The 24061-nt window shown below is 41.7% G+C and overlaps 1 protein-coding gene across 2 annotated transcripts in view; it reads right to left on the bottom strand.

Annotated features, from left to right (window-relative positions):
• PLA2G10 (phospholipase A2 group X) overlaps positions 1-24061 on the bottom strand; it is an 84335-nt gene that overhangs the window by 24181 nt on the left and 36093 nt on the right. Inside the window, exons 2-3 of one of the 2 annotated variants that reach the window (XM_063428837.1) lie at positions 23410-23581; positions 6518-6624 (exon numbers count right to left, since the gene is read on the bottom strand). In XM_063428837.1, coding sequence (XP_063284907.1) covers positions 6518-6624; positions 23410-23581 — 279 coding nt within the window. The remainder of the gene's footprint in view (positions 1-6517; positions 6625-23409; positions 23582-24061) is intronic. The other variant, XM_063428838.1, reaches the window with a different exon arrangement.

Raw genomic sequence — 24061 nt, 5'->3', positions numbered from 1 at the left:
CGCACGTGGAACGCACGTGGAACGCAAGTGACACGCGGAAGTGAATGAAAACGTCCACTTCCGGTTCCGGCATTTGAAACAAACGCGCTCGTTTTTTGAACACCAAAACGCCGAAAATTGAATCAGCTGGAGGACACCTTCCCTGGACCAAGGGAGAGCTGTTTGGAAGACACCCCCACTTCTTGGACCAATGGGACTTTGGGATTAGCCCTATTTATAGTGATTATTGTTAGGGTGAGTAGGATGTGTATTTTTTATTATCTGCAATACTGCTGGTGATTTCTTTTATTGTGCGGTCCCTGATGAAGTTCCTGTGTTGAACGAAACGCGTTGGACCTATTGCTGCACTTTTATATTTTATCTTTATGGTGTTGTATCACCTTTTAAAAAGAATAAAATTTCGAATTTTTCTACTACTACTCACCTGGAGTCCTGTGTCCCATTGGCTGCTCGACATTGGCAAAGGATACCAGTATCCCCCCATATTTCCTGGGGAGGCACCTTGAATGCTCTTCTATCTCTATTATCTCGTGAGTGCATCCAATTAAGCGCACAATTCACTGTATATACTGTATCACACTATTGTTTTTTTCTTTGTATGTTCCCTCCATAGACTGTACAGCCGTATCCCACTCTCTGTTTGTGGTTCTATTCATATATAACGATCGTTTTGGGTGGATAACGATCTTGGGAGGCTACAGATTAATTGGAAGTTAAGTAATTTATATATTATCTAACACTTTCTACGGTGTTGTTTTGTTTTGACTGTTCACTATTGGCTGGAACAATTTGATTTATTGTTATGAGGTTGCCATGGTGTTGGCTTGCATTGTGCTTAGGTTGGACTATGGAGCCAAGGTGTGTTGCGGTGAATAGAGTATACTACCAGGTGGTTATGACATGTTGCAAGTTGAATCAAGCAGATTTATTAGCTGGATATGTCAGTCAGTGTAACAGTTTGTGTTTCATCATAGTTCCAAAACATCTTTCAATGGTAACAGTAATCACTTGTCCCTTCATATAGAATTTGGCAGGGCTTCTGTAATAAGTTCCCCTTTCACATACACAATAAACAGTGTTTAGCAGTGCCCAATTAACTTTAAAACAAATGTGTAGTCATGTATTTAAGCTACAAGTGTTTTACAATTAGATATTTTCCTCTTGATGTATAAGCATTATGGATGTTAAAGGGTATCTATTGTACCAGGGAAACAAACTTATTTTCCAGGCACTATATCTCTCCTCCCTTGCACCTCCATCCCCATATGGTGCAGAAGTGGTTATAAACTCCTTCTGTCACTTACTTCAGTCCAGCACCAAGGTCTCTTGGTGCTGGCTCAGGTCCACCTTCGCTTCTCCCCCTACCGACGTAAGCCAGCAGGGAAGACCTAATACACATGCACGGTAATTGCCGCGCTCGCATTAGGATTTCCCATAGGAAAGCATTAAACAATGCTTTTCTAAGGGGATTTGGGTGACGCTGGAAGTCCTCATTTTAAGCGTGAGGACGTCCAACGTCAGTTAGGCAACCAAAATTGGCCTAATGATCCGGCCACTAGAAGTGGAGTTAACCCCTGAAAGGTAACTATTGCAGCTTCTTAAAAACTGCAATAATTACCTTTGCAGAGTTAAGGGAGCTGTGACACTGCAGCCAGACCACTTCAATGAGCTAATGTAACAGTTTACCAGGAGTTGGAGCCCAGCTGCAGGAGATCGCACAGGGAGGAGGAAAAAAACAGAAGCACAGTACAGATTAAGGGGAAATCCAAAGGCAGGGTCAGACGAGAAGCAGAAGGCAGCGGAGTAACATAGTCGGTAAAGCAGGCAGAGGTCAGAGTCCAGGAAATAAGTCAGTAGCGAAGCAAATAATCGTCAGGAAACACCAAACAGGAAAAATGACCAGATCCTAGGTTTCAGGCAGGGCTGGCTTTTACAGCCTGCTAATTAGATGCAGCTGACCCTAATTGGAAAAGGGCTACAGGTGGATCAGCACTGCACTTTCAAACATTGCTGGAGGGTGAGCAAATATATTACTGGTATGTACATACATGAGGGTTTTGTATTAGCAGTTTTCCTGTTGAAAGTTTATGATTTTAAAGGGGTCAGGAAGCAGAATGATGCAAACAGAAACTGAAGACCCCTGGTGGATATCACGGCATAGAACCTGACTGGGATGCTGGAGTTGTGAGTTCAAACCCAGCCCAGTCTGTACTGAGTTCATAATTGAGTGTCTTATAATATCAGTGATGTTCTACCCGGCATTGAATAATTTTACACCTGGACTGCCCTCCTGGTTAGTACGTATACTGTCGGAATAGCCTTGAATGATGAATACAAACTTCCATCAGGTATAGCCGCCCACACACGTCCAATGCGTTCTTATGTATCTGGGTAGCCCCAGGTAGTACTACAGCAGAGTGAGGTGATCAGTATGACTAAGATAAGATCTATTGAAGTGAAGATTACTGAGTATTTTGTTTTGTAATGCAGCGATCTGCCTCAATGGTTTACATCTCTGTTGTCGTGGCAACTGTTGCAACTGAGGTGCGGAAGCAAGTCTGTCCCGTTGAGAGCGAGATATGGGACACATGCTGCTTGTATTTTCAAACCAAGAACACACTTAAACGGCACTTTCAAACATTGCTGGAGGGTGAGCAAATATATTACTGGTATGTACATACATGAGGGTTTTGTATTAGCAGTTTTCCTGTTGAAAGTTTATGATTTTAAACGTTTTAGCAGAAAAAAGACGTATGAGTGCTGACCTGACCATCTGTGGATTGGTAATATATGTACCATTTTTAAAGAAAACATGAGTGAGCAGGCAAAACACATTTATTTTATTTCTTATGGGATTCATTTTCAACTGTAGGTTAAAATAGAATGGCACAATCATAATACAAATCATGGCAAGAAAGAAAAAAAATGAAATGACCCCAGTTCAAAAGTTTGCATACCCTTAGTTCTTAATACTGTGTATTGTCCCATTTTGCATCAATGACAGCATGCAGTCAAATGCCTCCAGGTCATGCAAAGTCTTTTGGTAGTTTGAGATCTCCCCAGAGTTGCTCGATGATGTTAAGGTCAGGGCACTGTGATGGCCACTCCAGAGCCTTCAACTTTTTCTGCTGTAACCACTGGAGGGTCAACGTGGCCTTGTGCTTAGGGTCATTATCATGCTGGAAAGTCCAAGAGTGTCCCATGTGCAGCCTTCGTGCAGAAGAATGCAAATTGTCTGCCAGTATTTTCTTATAACATGCTGTATTCATCTTGGCATCAATTTTCACAAGATTCCCAGTGTTTTCTGTACCCCTTGTTTGTCTCCTGTATGGATGGTGTGTGTTCCCCCTTTTTATACCTCCACAAACACCTACCTCCCCTGGCTGCTAACCACAACTTAAGTAATTAACTTGAGTGCTTCCCCTGTCTCCCGAACGCAGGCAGCAGTATATGGTCGTCGAACGCCTGGAACTATTTTCAGCCATGCAATCTAACGATCCCGGGCAAATATGGTACCGTTGCCCATTCAACTCCCGACCAACTAGCTGAATGGCATTTAGGAGATAGGAACTACCGACTGGAGGAAACATTCGCTCCCTAGAAGCCAGTGGGAGCATTCGTCAGTGTTCGCACAGGAACCCCAGAAAGGAGACCGGACATTGTCCTCAATTCCCTAGAACTATTTTGGGCCACCGCCTCGTGGCCGTCCGGTCAGAACTTTACCCGAATGGAGATTCAGTTCTATCGAACGGATCTGAGTGCTTTTTGGATATGTTTAGTGCTCAGATCTGAGCTATTCGGGGATATAAAACTTGTGGGGTTCCTGTGAATTATTAATATTTTTGGGGATGTTTTTGAATGTTTTCTGTTTTCACTGTAACTGAGAGCTAATTGAATTACTCAGTTTTGACTCAATTATCTCTCAGACAATGGGTTGCCAGGGAGACGCATGTGTATATTTTGTTTGGACCCCGTGCTGGGGGTCTGTGCATAAAAGGCTGTGTTTGAGCGAAATAAATCAGCTGTACTCCCAGAACTGTGTGTCATCCAGTTACTGGGGGGGATTTCAGCACCTTGTTCCAGAGTTCCTGTCTTCACGGATCCAGCGGAGGGAAAAGTCCTTGTCAGTACCAGCGCACCGCTACATATATTGTAACAGGGCTTTTTTTGTGGCATTGACGCAGTAAAGGCTTCTTTCTGGCATGTATCAACGTATTGTGCTCCTTGAAACAAGCACACCGTCTTTTTCTCCTGAGGTTACCTGCGGCTTTTTCTTTGTATCCCGAACAATTCTTCTGGCAGTTGCAGCTAAAACCTTTTTTTTTTATCTACCTGACCTTGGCTTGGTATCAAGAGATCCCGAAATTTTGCACTTCTTAATAAGTAAAATTTGTACTGACTGACACTTTCAAGCTTTGGATTTTTTTATACCCTTTTTCATCTTTATAAAGTTCCATTACTTTTTTTACGCAGGTTTTTTGACAGTTCTTTTCTGCTCCCCATCAGCCTGTTCAGTGCATCCACGTGAGAGCTCACAAACACATTGACAATTTATACACAGACACTAATTGCAATTTAAAAAGCCACAGGTGTGGAAATTAACATTTTAGCATGATCAGTCATATTTTCAAAATCAATGCCAAAATGTCACAATTTCTGCCAGGGTATGCAAACAGCAGGAGAGAGAAATCAGAAACTAAGCCTGCATAAATCACACTGATCGGACACCCTCTCTTCTCTCCCTGTCAGGAAGTTGCAAGATGAAGAGATTTTCAAACCGCACATGTGTACATCGGTCAGGCATGCCCAATACACTTCCAGCATTCCTAGGGATAGGACACTGATTGGTTAGATTAGTACAGTGATGGCAAACTGCTGAGTACACACACAGACAGACTGCTGAGTACACACACAGACAGACTGCCGAGTACACACACAGACAGACTGCTGAGTACACACACACTGCTGAATACACACACACAGACTGCTGAATACATGTACACACACAGACTGCTGAATACACGCACACACACAGACTGCTGAATACACACACATACTGCATTGAGGGGCGTAGTGTATGTGTGAGGTGCTGTGTGTGAGGGATGCTGTGTGTGTGTGTGAGGGTTGCTGTGTGTGTGGGGTGTTGTGTGTGAGGGGTGCTGTGTGTGTGTGTGTGTGGAGGGTGCTGTGTGTGTGTGGGGGGTGCTGTGTGTGTGTGTGGGGTGCTGTGTGTGTGTGTGGGGTGCTGTGTGTGTGTGAGAGGGGTGCTGTGTGTGTGTGTGTGTGTGTGAGGGGTGATCTCTGTGTGTGTGTGTATGTGTGTGGGGTGCTGTGTGTGTGTGATGGGTGGTGTGTGTGTGTGAGGGGTGGTGTGTGTGTGTATGAGGGGTGCTGTATGTGTGTTTGTGTATGAGGGGTGCTGTATGTGTTTGTATGTATGAGGGGTGCTGTATGTGTGTGTGTGTGTATGAGGGGTGCTGTATGTGTGTGTGTGTATGAGGGGTGCTGTGCTGTGTAGGGAAGTAGGGGTGCTGTGCTTTGTGGGGGTGCTGGGCGGGAGTAAGGGTGCTGTGTGTGTTGTGGGGGTGCTGTGTGAGGGGTAGGGCTGCTGTGTGTGGGGGGTAGGGGTACTGTGTGTGTGTGAGGGTTGCTGTATGTGTGTGTGAGGGGTGCTGTATGTGTGTGTATGAGGGGTGCTGTATGTGTGTGTGTGTGTATGAGGGGTGCTGTGTGTGTATGAGGGGTGCTGTGTGTGTGAGAGGGGTGCTGTGCTGTGTGGGGGGTAAGGGTGCTGGGCGGGGGTAAGGGTGCTGGGCGGGGGTAAGGGTGCTGGGCGGGGGTAAACGTTTAAAAAAAAAAAGTATATTAAATCATCTTCTCCCCCCCCCCCCCTTCTTACCTTTAATGAATGAAGGAGAGGGGGACACAGTCATCCCTGGTGGTCCGGTGGTGGCAAGTACTGCTTCCGGTTCGGGAGGCAGGGGAGGGATCTTTGAAGCAGCTCCCCTGTCCTCCTGCGCAATGCTTTGTGGAGCGTTGCCATGGTAACGCGCGGCAACGCTCCACACAGCTTGCTCGCGGGAGGACATGTGTAACATAAGCACAAGAACATATCAATTCACAGTCAGATAATAATAGTTCCGTAGTGATACAATATGAAAATAAGCAGCTATACAAAACACCTAGTAGCTTCATTAAAGTCGATTAAGCAAAACCCAGCATTTGTAGAATTTTTGCATCAGTGTTGTATTCAGAATATTTCTGTAGTTAATATAGACCTAATTTGGGTGGTAAAGGTTGACTTCGGGTAGGAATGCATTTGATCTATGAATTATTTTGGCAATGTAAAGAATGGCCATGAATACAGAATGTGAATGACACAGTTGTATGAAACAACAATAAGCCTCTCCAAGGTTAGTAGATAAGTAGGCAAAATGGATTTAATTTGCGACTAAAAACCAGATTTAAAAACAGCAAAACTTGGCTGCACTAGAATAGACTGACATTATTGACTTACCACATTGTACAGAACTATCTTTACAAGTCCATTTATAACTTCCCATCTTGGTCTTGCAACCCAGTTTTTCTGCCTCATCGTAGCAGCAGTCATGTTTGTGGCAGCACCTTAATATAACAGAAATTTAAAATTAGAATGTTGAGATGTGTTTGTTGATATTAAAAAAACATATTTAATGCAAACGGTACTGCTGTCTAAGCTTTGCAGTTTCCCAGATTGCTGGTAAATAAGTTGTTGTGCCCAGTCTATTATTGGAGGTTACATTGCACAACGTACAGTGTGAGTGGAGGGAGCACGAATATAACTAAACAGAATGTTTCCTAAACTTTTTTTGAACATGACGCATGGTGTCTGGTGACAGTTGACGAACAATACTTAGTGTCTACCGTGATTTTCCTTCATTTTATAGGTGAGGTCCAGATTCGACTTAACCCCTTAAGGACCAAACTTCTGGAATAAAATGGAATTATGACATGTCACACATGTCATGTGTCCTTAAGGGGTTTAAAGGACCACAAAAGTGCCAGGAAAACATACTCGTTTTCCTGGCACTATAGTGCCCTGAGGGTGCCCCCACCCTCAGGGTCCCAGTCCCGCCGGGCTGGACGGAGAGGAAGGGGATAAACGTACCTCTTTCTCCAGCGCTGGGCGGGGAGCTCTCCTCCTCCTCTCCGCCTCCTCTCCTCCTCTTCGTCTGAATGCGTGGCAAGAGCCGCGCGCACATTCAGCCAGTCTCATAGAAAAGCATTTACAATGCTTTCCTATGGACACTGGCAAATTATATCTGGTATGTGAGCGCTCCAATTAATAATAAACAACTAATGATAAAATAGTGACCACTATAGCATAAACATATGCTATAGTGTTCACTATTTTATCATTAGTTGTTTATTATTAATTGGAGCGCTCACATACCAGATATACTTTTCAAGTTTGCTCATATAAGTCGCTCTCCTGTATGTGATGCAGCCCTGCTTTTAGTGATTTATTGTATTCATTTATCACCCCTATTCTCACTGTCAGTTCCTTTATATTTGTATTATTATTTGTCCTATGGACACTGGCGTCTTCTCACTGTGATTTTCACAGTGAGAAACACGCAAGCGCCTCTAGCGGCTGTCAATGAGACAGCCACTAGAGGCTGGATTAACCCTAATATAGACATAGCAGTTTCTCTGAAACTGCTATGTTTATAGAAAAAAGGGTTAATCCTAGAGGGACCAGGCACCCAGACCACTTCATTAAGCTGAAGTGGTCTGGGTGCCTATAGTGGTCCTTTAATGTTGATAGAGCACAGCGCAAATCATGCTGAGGATCCAGACAGTTCCTTGCTTTAGTCCTGATCACTCGCAAATTCATATATTTACAGAATTACTCACAAACACTAAACAGATTCATATGCAGACTCACAGACATGAAAGCATAACCTCAGATTCACCCACTTATAAATATAAACACATACACTCACAGATACATAGTTGTAAATGCTAGTCGTTATTTTTGTTAGTTTTTTCTGCAATAAAGACCATTAAATGGATACTAAAAGCACCAAAACAACTTGAGATGAATGAAGTTATTGAAATGAATGAAGAATGAAACTAATTGCTCAATGCTCTCCTTTTTAGGAGCTAAATCACTTTGTTTATGCAGCCCTAGTCATTCCTCCTCTATATGTGACCGTCTCTCTGCATATTCCTGTAAAGAGAGCTGTTTAAAAACTTCCTTTGTTGTACAGTTTGTTTAATTTAGAATTTCTTATCTCCTACTAGCGATGTACAATTTCCAGAATTTTTAAAGCCATTGAAAAAAAGGTTATTTTCCATTTTTTTTTTTTATTAAAATATTTTTAATTTTAGGATTTAAAAATAAAAAAAAGTAAAATAATTTAACCATGAACGTTAAAATTATACAGTCTCCTCTAACCCTCCTACTGATTCACTGAACCAGATTGTGAAAAAGCACTCATTTTATTTAAAGAGATACTCCAGACCTCTAATGGACATGCTTGCTGAAGTGCTTCAGGGGTGTTTAGGCAGTTCCTCTTACCCTTGTTTTATTATAGCGCTTATTTCATGACAAGACACTTTAACGAAATTGAGTAAAAATGAGGGGAACATCACCAGTGAAGTGACCCACATCACTAGCTACTACTTTAATGTGCAGGTCCACCCATAAAATGACTTCAGCCTGTCCACTGACGGGGTATGAAGTTGCGGAAGTGCTCCATGCATGGTCCTAGTGCTCACTGCATTTATGATGTTTTCGCTCTGTGCTGCCTGGGGACAATTCCCTTGTGTTCTGATTGTGAACTAAAGTGAAACGGATTCCTGAAATCGTGACTGTCCTGATAAAAGTGGGACTGTTTGCAGGCCTTCTAAGAATCAAGTCATCATTTAGAAAAAAAAAAACATTTTCGATTTAAACAAATAGACTCAGGTATGCTCTAGTAGTACTTGTCATTGATAGAAATACAGTACAATATCCTTACGGAGTATAACAATATCAGTCTGTGGAATAATGGTATTAGTACACCTTCATTAGGTGGGACTAAACGAGAAAAGATATATTATTATTATTATTGTATTATTTATTCCGTAGCGCTGTACAATGGAACCCATGGTGCTCACTGTAATCAGAAACTGAGATGGTCCGAGTGGAATGCACAGTGATGTATGCTAAATCAGAAAGTGAGATGGTCCAAGTGGAATGCACAGTGATGTATTTTAATGCTGGAAAGTAGCTTCTCTGGAGTTAAGTGGCTTTCTTGGGGGCCTATGATACCAGTGAGGTCCAGTGATACACTGTCCCTCTTCTCTCCTGCCTGGCTGCCATACAACGCTGGGAGGAAAGATACACAACGATATAGCAAAGGGAGTGAAAGACACAGAAAGAGGTGAGGGAATTAAAATACATTCAATGGGATTGAAGATACACACAAGGGAAAAAGGGCATTGTAAACAAAACTAAAGGAGATATAAGTGGGGAGGATGGGGGTCGGAGAGACACGTGGGGAGGGGGACACATGAGATGAGGTATGAAAACAAGTGGAGATAGGAGAGGAAGAGAAACACACATGGAGGGGTGTAAGAGAAATGCAGCCTTATTCACACATACTGACAGCATTCAAATAAGTAGCCCTTTGTCAAGTCAGTGTCACTAAATAATGTGGCCTGTCCCTTTAAATGTAATAAAGTATAGGGGATTTTGAAATGTTCCTTCAGTTCCATATAATTCCCATTAATGAGAAACAGCAAGTTACTACTAACTTTTTTAAATCTAAAAATATCTAGCTGCCAGAAGCAAGTGATTTGTAGGGATTCCCCAAGTTAAGTACACAGGAAATACTCTACTGTTATAGCTCATTTGTTATTTACTAAACTGAGTTAAGTAAATAGACAAAGGACTGGGTGGGGGCTGCAAGCTTGATCTACTTTGGTTGACATGAAATCTGTCAGGGGGTAGGAGCTACCTATTAATAGGGAGAACCTAGTGTTACCCCCAGCCTTCACCCATGGGCAGCTGGTGGGTGCTATTAATTTGATATTGGGGAAAATAGTGCCCCCCATTCCCCATTGGTGGCTTGTGGGGGCTTTTTAATAAAAAAGCGAGGTTGCCCCAACTCATAGGTGGTAGAGGTGATGTCTATTTATTATTAAATGGAAATGAACATGCTATTGCCCATCCATGGGCTTGTGGTGGGGTTTTAAACGTGATGGGAGCGTGGCTTGCACCCCCCAAATTATGGCCAATCACACCCAGTGGCTAGAGATCATCAAGCCCCTAGTCATCACCCCCCAAAAAAAACATGTCTAGCCCCCTCACTTTAATACGAGTGGGCAATAAATGTAACACCGGTAAGAGAATAAAATTACATTTACCTTTAGAAGTATTTAGAAGTACAAAAACTGAATTACAACAAAAAAAAGACAATTTTATATATGTATAATTTAAAAAAAGCCAATTTTAATAAGATTAGGGCAGCTCTACAACATATCGACTGGCATAAACGCCTTAGTGCAGGGCCGGACTGGGAAAAAAATTAGGCCCGGGCATTTTTCAATCAGAGCGCCCCCTAAGAAGGGGGCGGGGCCAGAGAGGGTGTGTTTTGTCATCACTAATGACAAGCACGCCCCCTCTCAAAGTGAGCAAGTTGGTTCAATGCGCAGAGCCCTGCCGAAGAGCTCTGGCATTAGAAAAAGGCCCTGTATTTGTTCTGCGCAGCGCAAACAAATTTAATAACATGCTTGCGCTGTGTTTGCTTTTAAATTGTCTCTGGTGTCTCCACAAGTGGGATACCAGAGGACAAAAGGGCCAGGAAAGTGTATGGTGCATGTGTTTGGAGCCTGCTTGTGGGATTGCGTGTGTGTAGAGTGTGGTGTGGTATTGTGTAAATAGGTCAATTTCATTTGTGTTTGTGGTGTAATATGTGTGGCTAGGGGCTGTAGAGGGTGTGTGTATAGAGGGCATAGTGTTATAGGGGATTCAGCGAGTGTGTGCATACAGGCTGTAGTGTGTGTGTATAGGTGACGTAGTGTGTGTAGGGGTTGTAGAGAGGGTGTATAGGAGATCTAGTGTGTAAAGGAGATTGTGTGTGTGTCTGTATATAGAGGATTAAGAGTGCATATAGGGTAAGGGATCTAGCGTGTATCTTGAGCGTAATGTGTGTAGTGGTGCAGTGTGAGGGGTGCTGTAGTGTGTGTGTGTGTGTAGATATATATATATATATATATTTATTTGGACGTATTGTATGTGTAAGGGGCGCAGTGTGTGTGTGTATGTAAGGGGGGTGCTGTGTGTGAGGGTGTTTTTATCTGCCGTCACATTCTAGGTTTCTAAATTTCTTTGTCTGTTAACTCACTGAGGGTTATTTTATATATTATATATATATGTATATATATGTGTGTGTGTGTGTGTGAGCGAGGGTGCTGTCTGTCTGAGGGTGCTGTCTGTCTGAGGGTGCTGTCTGTTGAGGGTGCTGTCTGTGAGTGAGGGTGCTGTGTGTGTCTGAAGGTGATGTGTGTGTCTGAAGGTGCGCTGTTTGTCTGGGAACGCTGTGAGTGTTTGGGTGCTGTGTGTGTCTGGGAACGCTGTGAGTGTGTGGGTGCTGTGTGTGTCTGGGGGTGCTGTGTGTGTTTGGGTGTTGTGTGTGTCTGGGTGCTTTGTGTGTCTGGGGGTGCTGTGTGTGTCTGGGTGCTGTGTGTGTCTGGGTGTTGTGTGTGTCTGGGGGTGCTGTGTGTGTGTCTGGGTGCTGTGTGTGTCTGGGGGTGCTGTGTGTGTCTGGGGGTGCTGTGTGTGTGTCTGGATGCTGTGTGTGTCTGGGGGTGTTGTGTGTGTCTGGGGGTGCTGTGGGTGTCTTGATGCTGTGTGTGTCTGGGGGTGCTGTGTGTGTCTGGGGGTGCTGTGTGTGTCTGGGTGCTGTGTGTGTCTGGGGGTGCTGTGTGTGTCTGGGTGCTGTGTGTGTCTGGGGGCGCTGTGTGTGTCTGGGGGTGCTGTGTGTGTCTGGGGGTGCTGTGTGTGTCTGGGGGTGCTGTGTGTGTCTGGGTGCTGTGTGTGTCTGGGGGTGCTGTGTGTGTCTGGGTGCTGTGTGTGTCTGGGGGTGCTGTGTGTGTCTGGGGGTGCTGTCTGTGTCTGGGTGCTGTGTGTGTCTGGGGGTGATGTGTGTGTGTGAGGGGGCTGTTAGTGTGATTTTTTATTTAAATATTTTTTTTATTAATTATTAAAAAAAAAGTTATACCCCCCCCCCTCCCTTCTTACCTTTAGCCTGGGAGGGGGGAGCCGTTCTGCCTGCGAGGAGACGTTCTGCCTGGAAGGGGGATCATGCTTCCTTCCCTGGTGGTCCAGTGGTGAGAGTGAACTCTAACCTGCCGGCTAGAGTTCACTCTCGCGAGATCTGAGCGTTGCCCGCGGCGGAGCTGCTGGATAGAGCTCCGCCGGTCCTCTCCTCCCTCCCTCACACCTCACAGCCGGCGGCCGCATGTTACAGTGCCTGTGGGCCGGTGAGGGAGATCTTTGATCTCCCCACCAGCCCATGGAGACACACAGCACGGCCGGCGCTCGGATAGCGCTGGCCCTGCTGGAGCTGGCAGGGGAGATCCTGTGATCTCCCCTGCCGGCCTCGGCCCCACGGCCATCGCGGCCCACCGGGCATTTGCCCGGTGTGCCCGATGGCCAGTCCGGGCCTGCCTTAGTGATAAAAACACTGAGGAAAAATGGAAACTATTCAAACAAATATTAGAAAGGTACATTTCACAGTATGTACCATTGGGTAATAAATATAAAATAAACAAATTAAAACCAATGTGGCTTAGTAGAGAAGTAAAACAAGAGATTTAAAATAAGAAAAGGGCTTTTAAAGCATTTAAATCGGACCAATCAGATGCATCCTATATAAGATATAAGGAAGCCAATAATACTTGCAAAAATGCAATTAAAGTGGCTAAACTAGAAAATGAGAAATTGATAGCCAAAGAATGCAAAACCAACCCCAAACATTTTTTTAAGTACATTAATTCTAAAAAAACAAAAAATGAAAGTGTAGGTACACTGAAAACAGAGATGGGTCTGTTAGTCAATGAAGACCAGGAAAAGGCAGACATTTTAAATAACAATTTTTCTTCGGTATATATTAATGAGGATCCTATGGCAAGAGATATGCATATGATTGCTGCAACAAACTTGCAGATAACTTGTGATTGGATAACTCGAGACAAGGTGCTACAGCTATTAAAGAAAATTAATGTAAATAAAGCTCCGGGGCCTGACGGTATGCACCCACGAGTACTTAAGGAGCTAAGTGGGGAAATAAGTGAACCTCTGTATTTAATTTTTCAAGATTCTTTTGTTTCAGGTATTGTACCGGAGGATTGGAGGAAGGCAGATGTTGTTCCTATATTTAAAAAGGGTTCAAAATCCTTGCCTGGAAATTATAGACCTGTGAGCTTAACTTTTGTGACTGGGAAATTATTTGAACGGCTATTAAGGGATAATATTCAGGAATTCATTGGGAAGAACTGTGTTATTAGCAATAATCAGCATGGTTTTATGAAACATAGGTCATGTCAAACTAACCTAATTGCATTCTACGAAGAAGTAACTAGAAATATAGATCAGGGTGTTGCAGTGGATGTGATCTACTTGGATTTTGCCAAGGCATTTGATACGGTTCCTCACAATAGGTTAGTCTTCAAACTAAAATAAATTGGTCTAGATGAATATTCTTGTTCTTGGGTAGAACATTGGCTTAAGGATAGAGTACAGCGAGTTGTCATAAATGATACATTTTCAAGCTGGACAAAAGTGGTAAGTGGTGTCCCTCAGGGTTCTGTTTTGGGACCGCTTCTATTTAACATATTTATAAATGATCTTGAAATGGGCATTGAAAGCCATGTATCAGTGTTTGTAGATGACACAAAACTTTGTAAAGTAATAAAATGTGAGCAGGATATTGCCTTGCTGCTGGGATTTGGATAGATTGGGGGACTGGGCACTAAAATGGCAGATGAAATTTAACGTAGAAAAATACAAAGTTATGCACTTTGGGGTTAAGAATGCACAAGCAATTTACACCCTAAATGGTAGTGAACTAGGGATAACCACACACGAGAAGGATTTGGGAATTGTTATAGACAACAAATTAGGTAGCAATATGCAATGTATATCTGCCGTTGCTAAGGCCAGTAAGGTTTTGTCATGTATAAATAGGGGCATAAATTCTCGAGATGAAAATATAATTTTGCCTCTTTATAAATCGCTGGTAAGACCACACCTTGAATATGCTGTGCAATTTTGGGCACCTGTTCTAAAGAAGGATATCATGGCACTAGAAAAAGTGCAGAGACGAGCTACAAAATTGATAAAAGGAATGGAGCATTTTAGTTATGAAGAAAGGTTAAAAAATGTAAATCTCTTCAGTTTGGAAAAACGGCGCCTTAGAGGGGATATGATAACATTATACAAATATATTCGGGGCCAGTACAAACCATTATCTGGAAATCTATTCATAAACAGGGCTATACATAGGACACGAGGTCACACATTTAGGCTTGAAGAAAGGAGATTTCATCTAAGGCAAAGAAAAAGTTTTTTTTCAGTAAGAGCAATAAGGATATGGAATTCATTGCCGGAAGAGGTGGTTTTGTCAGAGTCTATACAGATGTTTAAATTGCAATTGGATAAATACTTGCAAAAACATAACATACAGGGATACAATTTCTAATTAGTGGGCTAATAGCTGCTTGATCCAAGGAGACATCTGACTGCTATTTTGGGGTCAAGAAGGAATTTTTTCCTAGTTTGTTGCAAAATTGGAAGCGCTTCAGAATGGGTTTTTTTTGCCTTCTTTTGGATCAACAGCAAAAGCATATGTGAGGAAGGCTGAACTTGATGGACGCAAGTCTCTTTTCAGCTATGTAACTATGTAACAATAAAAATAAAAGCCCCACAAAGGCTCTGCACAGGATCAGGTCTCAAGGCTGGAAAAGCTGCTTTGAAAGATATGTTAAAGGACCACTATAGGTACCCAGACCACTTCAGCTGAATGATGTGGTCTGGGTGCCAGGTCTCCCTAGTTTTAACCCTGCAGCTGAAAACATAGTAGTTTCAGAGACACTGCTATGTTTACACTGCAGGGTTAATTCAGCCTCTAGTTGCTGTCTCCCTGACAGCCACTAGAGGCCACTTCCACACTTAATAAATCGTCATCACGGAGTCCATTGTCAAATAAGATCCCCATAGGAAAGCATTGAGTAATGCTTTTCTATGGGCGGGTCTGAATGCTGGCGCGCCACCGGCCGCGCATGCACATTCGGCTCCACTCGGGAGCTGTCGGCGGCGGGGGAGAAGAGGTCACCAGCACCGAGGAAGCCCGGCGCTTGGTTAAGGTAAGTTGCTGAAGGTTTTAACCCCTTCAGTGCCGAGGGAGGGTGGCCCAGAGGGAGGGGGGGCACTCCAAGAGCCTATCGTGCCAGGAAAACGGGTTTGTTTTCCTGGCACTATAGGATCCCTTTAACATTTCCTTTATGTAATGGGAGTATTGGCTCATCTGACATAAGATAAAACTTTTAATTGTATTGGGGATGATTTAGGACAAGATACAAAGAGCTAGTACTTTGTATAGTTACAAAGTGGGGGGGTCCACCTGTCCAAGCCTGGGTAGCAGTTCTGATAGGTGAGAGATTATTGCCAATACAAAAAGCTGGTGGCCTTGAGGCCATAACTACATGCAGGAGGATCAGCATCACTTGCCATTGCTATGGTAGTTGATTATCTAATTAGCTCATTATCTTGAGAGGAAGGAAGAAACTGAGGTGACAGGCCAGGAGATTTATTCCAGTCTGCTAAGCCATGGTGCAGAAAAGCTTGGAGAGACTTGCAATGTTGAGTTGAAAAGTTGCCAGAAAAGTTAAAAGAGTAAAATTAATGGCTCACGTGTGTAGTAAGGGACAAATAAGAACAAAGGGTCATCTACACAGTGTTATTCGTACAGAATAGTCTTTGATAATTAAAATGTTGTGGTTTGGGTATATAACTTGTTGTCATTATTTTTTATAAACAATAAGAATTTGTTGTGTCATTTAAGTTTAAGAATTTTATGATAACTGGTCGTGGTCTTAAATTATTATTGGACTGGACCAAGCCTACACTGAACAGCCACAACATTAAAACCGCCTGCCCAATATCATATAGGTCACCCTTATGCTGCCAAAATAGCTCTGATGTGTTGAGGCATGGACTCCACAAGACCTCTGAATGTTTTCTGATGGTATCTGGCAACAGATACTTTAAGTCCTGCAAGGTGGGGCCTCAATGGATTGGATTTTTTGTAAAATCTTGGGAATTTTAAAGGTCAAAGCAACACCTTGCACTCTTTGTCATATTATTCAAACCATTCCTGAACATTTTTTTTTGCAGTGTGGCAAGGTGCATTATCCTGCTGAGAGAGCCCACTACCATCAGGGAACACCATTGCCATGAAGGGGTGTATGTTGACTGCAACAGTCTCAAGGTAGGTGTTACATGTCAAAGTAACATCCACATGAATGCCAGGACCCAAGGTTTCCCAGCAGAACATTGCCCAGAACACGACACTGCTTCTGCCAGCCTTCTTCTAATAGTGCATCCTGCTGCCATCTCTTCCCCAGGTAAACGATGCATATACACCTGGTTAGTCTCCTGATCCAATAGAAAACATGATTCATCAGACCAGGCAACCTACTTCCATTGCTCTATGGTCCAGTTCTGATGCTCACATCTCCATTGAAACCATTTTTGTAAGTGGACAGATGTCAAAATGGGAACTCTGACTGGTCTGTGGCTACGCAGTCCCATACACAGCAAACCGCAACACCTTTCTATTAAGGCTAGCATTATGATTTTCAGCAATTTAAACTAGAGTTCTGGGTGATTGGACCAGATGAGCTAATTTCCCTCCCCAAGACCATCAGTGACCCTTGGGTGCCCATGACCCTGATGCCGGTTTGCCAGTTATACTTCCTTGAACTACTTTTGGTAGGTACTAAATCCCCAAAGAACTTGTCATTTTGGAGATGTTCTGATCCAGTCATCTAGCTATCACTGTTTGGCTGTTGTCAAAGTCACACAAAATAAAGTATGTGCAAAGATGGTGGACTGCACAAATGCCGGAGTAGTAGGAGGCTTCTGCAGGCCGTTGAGATCAACGCCTATTTGAAAAGAGGTGGAAGATGATGTTCGTCATAGGGAGAGGGAGATGGTTGACCTGAGAGAAAAATGCACATATTTTGTGGTGTTGCTCGTGGAGCAGCTAAGCTGGAGGGGGAACCAGAAGTCCCTCCACTAATATTTTTAGGAAATTGATTATGAGAGATTCATCATCTGTAATCCAATCAAGTCAGACACTGTAGCACAAGATTTAGTCTTTATCTATATTGTCCAGTTCCTAACAATGTACTTACTGGGGAAGTGATCTTACTTTACATGATTAGGTAAACCTTTAGTGAAAGATATGACCTGGTTTTAAGTGGGATCCTCTCCTCAGATGAAGGAGCCATGTCAGTGAGAGGTCCATAGATGGTAAATAAATAAATATCTATATCTATCTTTTGTATAGAACATGAATAACAGGAAAAACAAACATTTAAGTCAAAACTGCTCTTATAAAAGATACAGGAGATAAAATCATCATATCTAATAGAATTTAACCTATAAGGGTAATAATACTTTCACATAGGCAGGTGCACAAATCGAAACTAGCTCAAAGTGGCGAACTTAGGCAGACCCATACAAATATGTTATTCTGACATTAATGCACACCAGGCTGATTCACAACAGGTGGCAGAACTTAGTACGGTGACTCTTTCCTTTAGTTTAAGGCTTCAATAACTGAGTTCAGTAGCGAGGCTGAGGGGAAGCAGTCTGCCCTAGGTGACAGGCGGCAGGGGGATGCACAGAACACCTCTTTGTCCTCAAAGCGACACCTGCATTTCAGCGGCTGAGCCACATGGCCAGAGCCAACCCAGCAGCCACCTTAGGGCACTAAAAAATGGGGGGTCCAAAAATATAATATCTCCAGTTTCTGGCACAGGAATCACAAATGTAAGATCTCTTCTTACCCTCAGACACTCTGCACCCCTAGCACTGTTGTGTCACACTATTCCCCTAATCTCCTATAGCTTTAGCTGTCACTGTCCTGCTTATCCCCATCCTCCTGTCCCTGCTGTGCAAATATGTTCCAACGACACCCTGTCCTCCAAGTTATTAGTCACTCTGCCCCTCTAGCCCTTTGTCACTGCCCCCTTGCCCTGTTGTGTCACTCCATTCAGTAATCCTATCCCCCAGCCCTATGTCACGCTGTTCCACCTATACCTGTTGTGTCCTACTGTTCCCACTAATCCCTGTCACTCTCTCCATAATTGTAAATATACATATTCTTGCACTAAGGAACTCACTTGGCGCCCCTACCGCCCCATGTAGGCACCACATCGGTTTTCACACTTTCAGAAACCTTTGCCAGCATTTCTGACTTCAGAAAGAAAGTCACTGTAGCCCGCCTCATTTAATGATGCCATTAAGTAATTTCCAACCCATGACATCATCACATCATTGCCTACTCCAAGGGAACTTGAGCTTTACATCTGTTCAGTGCCCTGTTGTGGTTTCCAGTTATGTTATCCAAGAGCCCCTTTGTTCTATACTCTAAATGCTTATTGATCTTGGCTTTTCTCGACTACTCTGTTCTCTATATCCCTGCCCTTAGCTTGTTTATTGATTTAGTGTACCTTCATTGACTTTGACCTTCATCTGTTATTTTACATTTCTATTTCTTCTGCTTTGCACGTTAAGCCAGGCAACACGTATTGCTTTCAACAGTTTTTCTATCCTATCCTGTCACTAATCACTAGTCCCCTAGCCCTTTGTTACTCCATTCCCTAATCTTGACCCCCACCCTTTGTCATCCTGTCTACCTAGCCATGTGTCACACTGTCCACCAAGCCCTGTGTCTCTCTCTCTGTCCATCAAACCCCCTGCCAACCTAGCCCTATATCACAGGTATTTAAAAGATTGTAAATAAGCAGCAGCAAAAAAATAAATAAAAATGCAATAGGCAGTAGCTGCTGGGATCAGTCTGTGCTTTGGCTGCACAACTTTCTCGCTAATGCCCAGAGCCGAGATGTAACATCAACCCCATCCCGGCATCAGTACAGTGCTGCAGAGAGCTGTGCATGCAGTGCACAAAGTGATCCCAGCATCAAATTATTGGACACCATGGATAAAAGTCTAAATAAAAAACAAACGTGTCTGAGTGTATGAATGTGAGTATATGAGTGTGTACATTAATATAAGGGTGTGTATGTAAATATGAGTATTAGTATGTGAGTATAAGTGTGTGTTCGTATAAATGTGTGTGTATATATTTGTGAGTATGTACCATCCTTTTGTAAGACATTACAGATAGACACATGGAAAAAAAAGATATAGTTTTGGAGGTGGGGGGTGCCAACATACATGTTTGTTTCAGGTGCCAGGTCTGATTGAGTTATTAAACCCACCAAAACCTAATGTCCCATTAGACTTACCTACACTTTTGGTGTATAGATCATGCCCCTGCAGCTCAATTCTCTGCCATTTAGGAGTTCAATTCATTTGTTTACTGAGTCATAGGCAAACCTCCCTGCATGTGACTACCATAGCAGGCACACCTCCATACATGTGACTACCACAGCCTTCCTAAACACTTCCTGTAAAGCATCATCTAATGTTTACACTTCCTTTATTGCACATGCTGTTTAATTTAGAAAGTTTTATCTCCTGGTCTGTTAATATCTTGCTAGACCCTGCAGGAGTCTCATGTATGTAATTAAAGCTCAATTTACAGAGCAGGAGATAAAAACTTTCAATGGAAGCTACATCTGATTTAAAATGAAAACATTTTGTTTTTATACTGGATATGTCAATCACAGCTAGGGGAGGTGTGGCTAAGGCTGCATAAATGGAAACAAAAATGATTTAACCCCTTACGGACCGGACTTTTTTTGCGATGTTGTACATTTGCGACCAGGCATCTTTTTGACACTTTTGTGGTGTTTGTGTTTAGCTGTAATTTTCCGCTCTCTCATTTACTGTTCCCATACAAATTATATATTGTTTTTTTCAGGACAAAAGGGGCTTTCTTTACATACCATTATTTATATAATCTCATGTAATTTAATTTAAAAAAAATGAAAAAATATGATGAAAAATTGAAAAAAATACATGTTTTTTGACTTTTATGTGAAAAATCTTTTACTCATCTACAAAAGCGAATGAAAAAAACTGATAAATAGATTCAAAATGTTGTCCTGAGTTCAAAAATACCCAGTGTTTACATGCTTTTTGCTATTTTTTTGCATGTTATAGGGCTATAAGTACAAGTAGGATATTGCGGTTTCAAAACATACATTTTTAAAATGTATCAATAGTGACATTGTAACACTATTATCTGTCATGAATTGCTAAATAACACCCCACATGTACATATTTTTTTAAAAGTAGACAACCCAGTGTATTCAATATGGGGTATGTCCAGACTTTTTTAGTTAGTAACGCTAATTTTGGCCAGTGTTTGTGACTAAGTGGTTACTAAAAAAGACTGGACATACCCCATTTGCAATACCTTGGGTTGTCTTCTTTTGCAAATGGTATGCCATCATGGGGGTAATTCTCATTCCTGGGCTACCATACGCTCTCAAAGGCAACGTAACCAACCTGGCCATTTTCAATGTAAAAATATTTGACCCATATATTTGACCCTGTAACTTTCAAAAACGCTATAAAACCTGTACATGGGGGGTCCTGTTCTACTCAGGAGACTTTGCTGAACACAAATATTAGTGTTTCAAAACTGGAAAATGTATCACAACAATTATATCATCAGTAAAAGTGCTGTTTGTGTGTGAAAAATGCAAAAAAAGTCACTTTCACTGACAATATCATCGCTGTGATATGTTTTACTGTTTTGAATCACTAATATTTGTGTTCAGCGAAGTCTCCCGAGTAAAACAGTACCCCCCATGTACAGGTTTTAGGGTGTCGTAGAACGTTACAGGGTAAAATACAGTGATAGCAAATTAAATTCTCTGTACTTTCGGCCTGGGTTGGCAGGCAGGTCCCTTAAATTGCAATCAATAAAATAACTTAATTATGTAAAAATATTACATAAATACGCACGTAGAATTTAAATATATATGCATATTTATGTATTTGAAGTCTACGTGTATATTTATATAATTATTTATGTAATTTTGTATATGGACATATGAATAGTTCGCATTCTTTTTATTTATTTATATATACATAGATATATATACAATTTCATTCTAAGTGTATTTTGATATAAATATATATATTAATATCAAAATACAGTTAGAATAAAATTTCGTATAGATATATAATTTTTTTACATTTTTATTATTATTTTTAATTTTTTAAATTTAATTAAAATTATTTATTATTCGTATTTTATAATAATATATATATACAATATATATAGTTATTATATATATTATATATATACGTGTGTAAATTAATTATAAGTGTATTTTTATATGAATATATGTACATATTAATATAAAAATACACTTAGCATGACATTATATATATGATATATAGACATATATTATATAGGTATAATATATGTCTATATATCATATATATACACATATATAATAATATTTTTTTTTTTATTAACTATAACTTTACATTTTTTTTTGATTTTACAGTTGCAGGGAGACTGCCTGTCAGCACAGACAGTCCCCCTGCAGGCAGAGACTAGGACACCTATTGTGACCATGTGGTCGCCCTGTTGGGCGATCACATGGCCACAGGGGTCCTAAACCGCCATGGGGAGACTGTCTGGGCTGCAGGCAGTCTCCCCACACCGGGAGCACCACCGATCGCCGCCGGGGGAACGACGGCGATCGGGTAAGTACATTGGACGGTTAGGACGGTTCAGGACCGTCACCGGTCGGCAACGCAAAAATGCCGATGACGGTCCTGAACCGTCCTCCGTCCTTAAGGGGTTAAATGGCAGTGAATTAAGCAGTGTAACTTCAGAGGCATGATCTATACACAAAAACTGATTTTCTAAGCTAAAGTTGTTTTGGTGACTATAGTGTCCCTTTAAAGGATCACTATAGTGTCAGGAAAACAAACTCGTTTTCCTGACACAATATCATCCTTAGGACCCCCCAATCCCCCCCACCCTCAGGGTCCCCCTCCCTTGGCGCTGAAGGGGTTAAAACCCCTTCAGTTACTTACTTTAATCCAGTGCCGGGCTCTCTCGGCGCAAGTGACCTCTCCTCCCTCACTGACGTCAGCTCCCGAGTGGAGCAGAATGCGCATGCGCGGCAAGAGCAGCGCGCACATTCAAACAGTCCATAGGAAAGCATTTCTCAATGCTTTCCTTTGGACGTTCTGCACGCTGGATGCTGGAAGCGCCTCTAGCGGCTGTCAGAAAGACAGCCACTAGAGGTTGGATTAACCCTGCAATATAAACATAGCAGTTTCTCAGAAACTGCTATGTTTACATCTGAATGGTTAAAACCTGGGGGACCTGCCACCCAGACCACTTTATTGAGCTGAAGTGGTCTGGGTGACTATAGTGTCCCTTTAAGAACAAATTGTGCTCCCAGGCGGTGGACATGGCGTAAACAGAGATTGGGCAGGTGGTCAATTAATCGGTAAACAAAAATAAGAGAAAAAGTAGCCCGATAAGTGTAGAGAGATCGTCACATCTACCAAATCAACAACTAGTAGCACCTAGAAAGAATGACAAAAAAACATTTATCCCCAAGCAAGTGTATCCAGTCAAACCTGCTATAAGTGAAATGGTAGTTAAAATCAGATTAAAGGAAAACTGTCCTAATTTTCATCATTTAAAAAGTTACAAATTACATGCATACATATTGGTGAATAATATATGTAAATACATCTTTTCATTGCATATTCTGGCTAATGTTTGCTCTATATGGATGGCTCTTCCAGATCTTTTAAATGTAAGCTCTACAGCATTTATCTTACCAAAGACCATTGTGCTTTGGTAATTTGTGCTTCAGACCAAGAAAATTAAAACAAATTATTAAATTGCATCATATGTGTCAAATATATAGGATATTATATTTTCAAATGGCTGTAAGGAAACACAAAAAATTTGAATGTCAATCATATTTTATATTTTCATTTTAGATTTAAACATATCCCGGGTTATTTACTAAATTGAGAATTGTCAGAAATTCAAAGTTAATTTAAAGTGAATTTCAAATGTAGGTAAAAGTAGAAAAAAAAAAAAATATAGCTGACCGTGTCAATTCTGACTTTAATGACTAATCCTTATAGATACATCTTTATTTATTTTCTCAATATGCCTATGAGCTACATACCAGTCTATGTTGTCCTTTGGCATTCCGTGGCCTCCAAGTCCACAATAGCATCCATAGCCAATGTAAATGAGAGAACTTCGGCCAGCTTCACATTTAATGGCTCCATCCAGTTCAAAGAGCCCTCTTCTCTGTAATACATGAGTTGTGCCTAATGCTCCTTTGAAAACTGTAACTGAAAACAGCAGATCATTTCTACACAGTTTTGTCTAATGGTACATGTGAAATCATATAAGAAATTAAACTAAATGTTAAAATGTAAACATCAAATTAAATCAGAAATAATTAAACTATTTCCATCCAAAATATTAATACATAGGTTTCGATGCTAAGAGTGCCAAACCAGCTTTAGCCCAATAATGTGGTTTTGGTGTATAGATCTGATGCAGTCTCAATACTGAAGTCTCTGCCATGTAGAGGTTATCCCCTGGAGAGCAAAGGCAATTGACCAACTTCTGAACCAAAATAAAACCTAGAATGTGTGCTATGCGTTTATTCCATAATTTAAAGGGTTCTTTTAAAATATAATGCATATTTTATATGGGTGCACCTTAAGGACAGAAATGGCTCTCTTTGAATATCCTATATGTTTTCCCAAGACAACCTTAGATATGAAAACAATGTTAAAAATTTGAAAAAATACACCCCAAAAACA

Source organism: Pelobates fuscus, chromosome 8, assembly GCF_036172605.1.
Source record: "Pelobates fuscus isolate aPelFus1 chromosome 8, aPelFus1.pri, whole genome shotgun sequence".
Taxonomy (NCBI): Eukaryota; Metazoa; Chordata; class Amphibia; order Anura; family Pelobatidae; genus Pelobates; species Pelobates fuscus.
The sequence above is the reverse complement of the archived record's forward strand: the minus strand, read 5'-3'. Positions and strand labels throughout refer to the sequence as shown.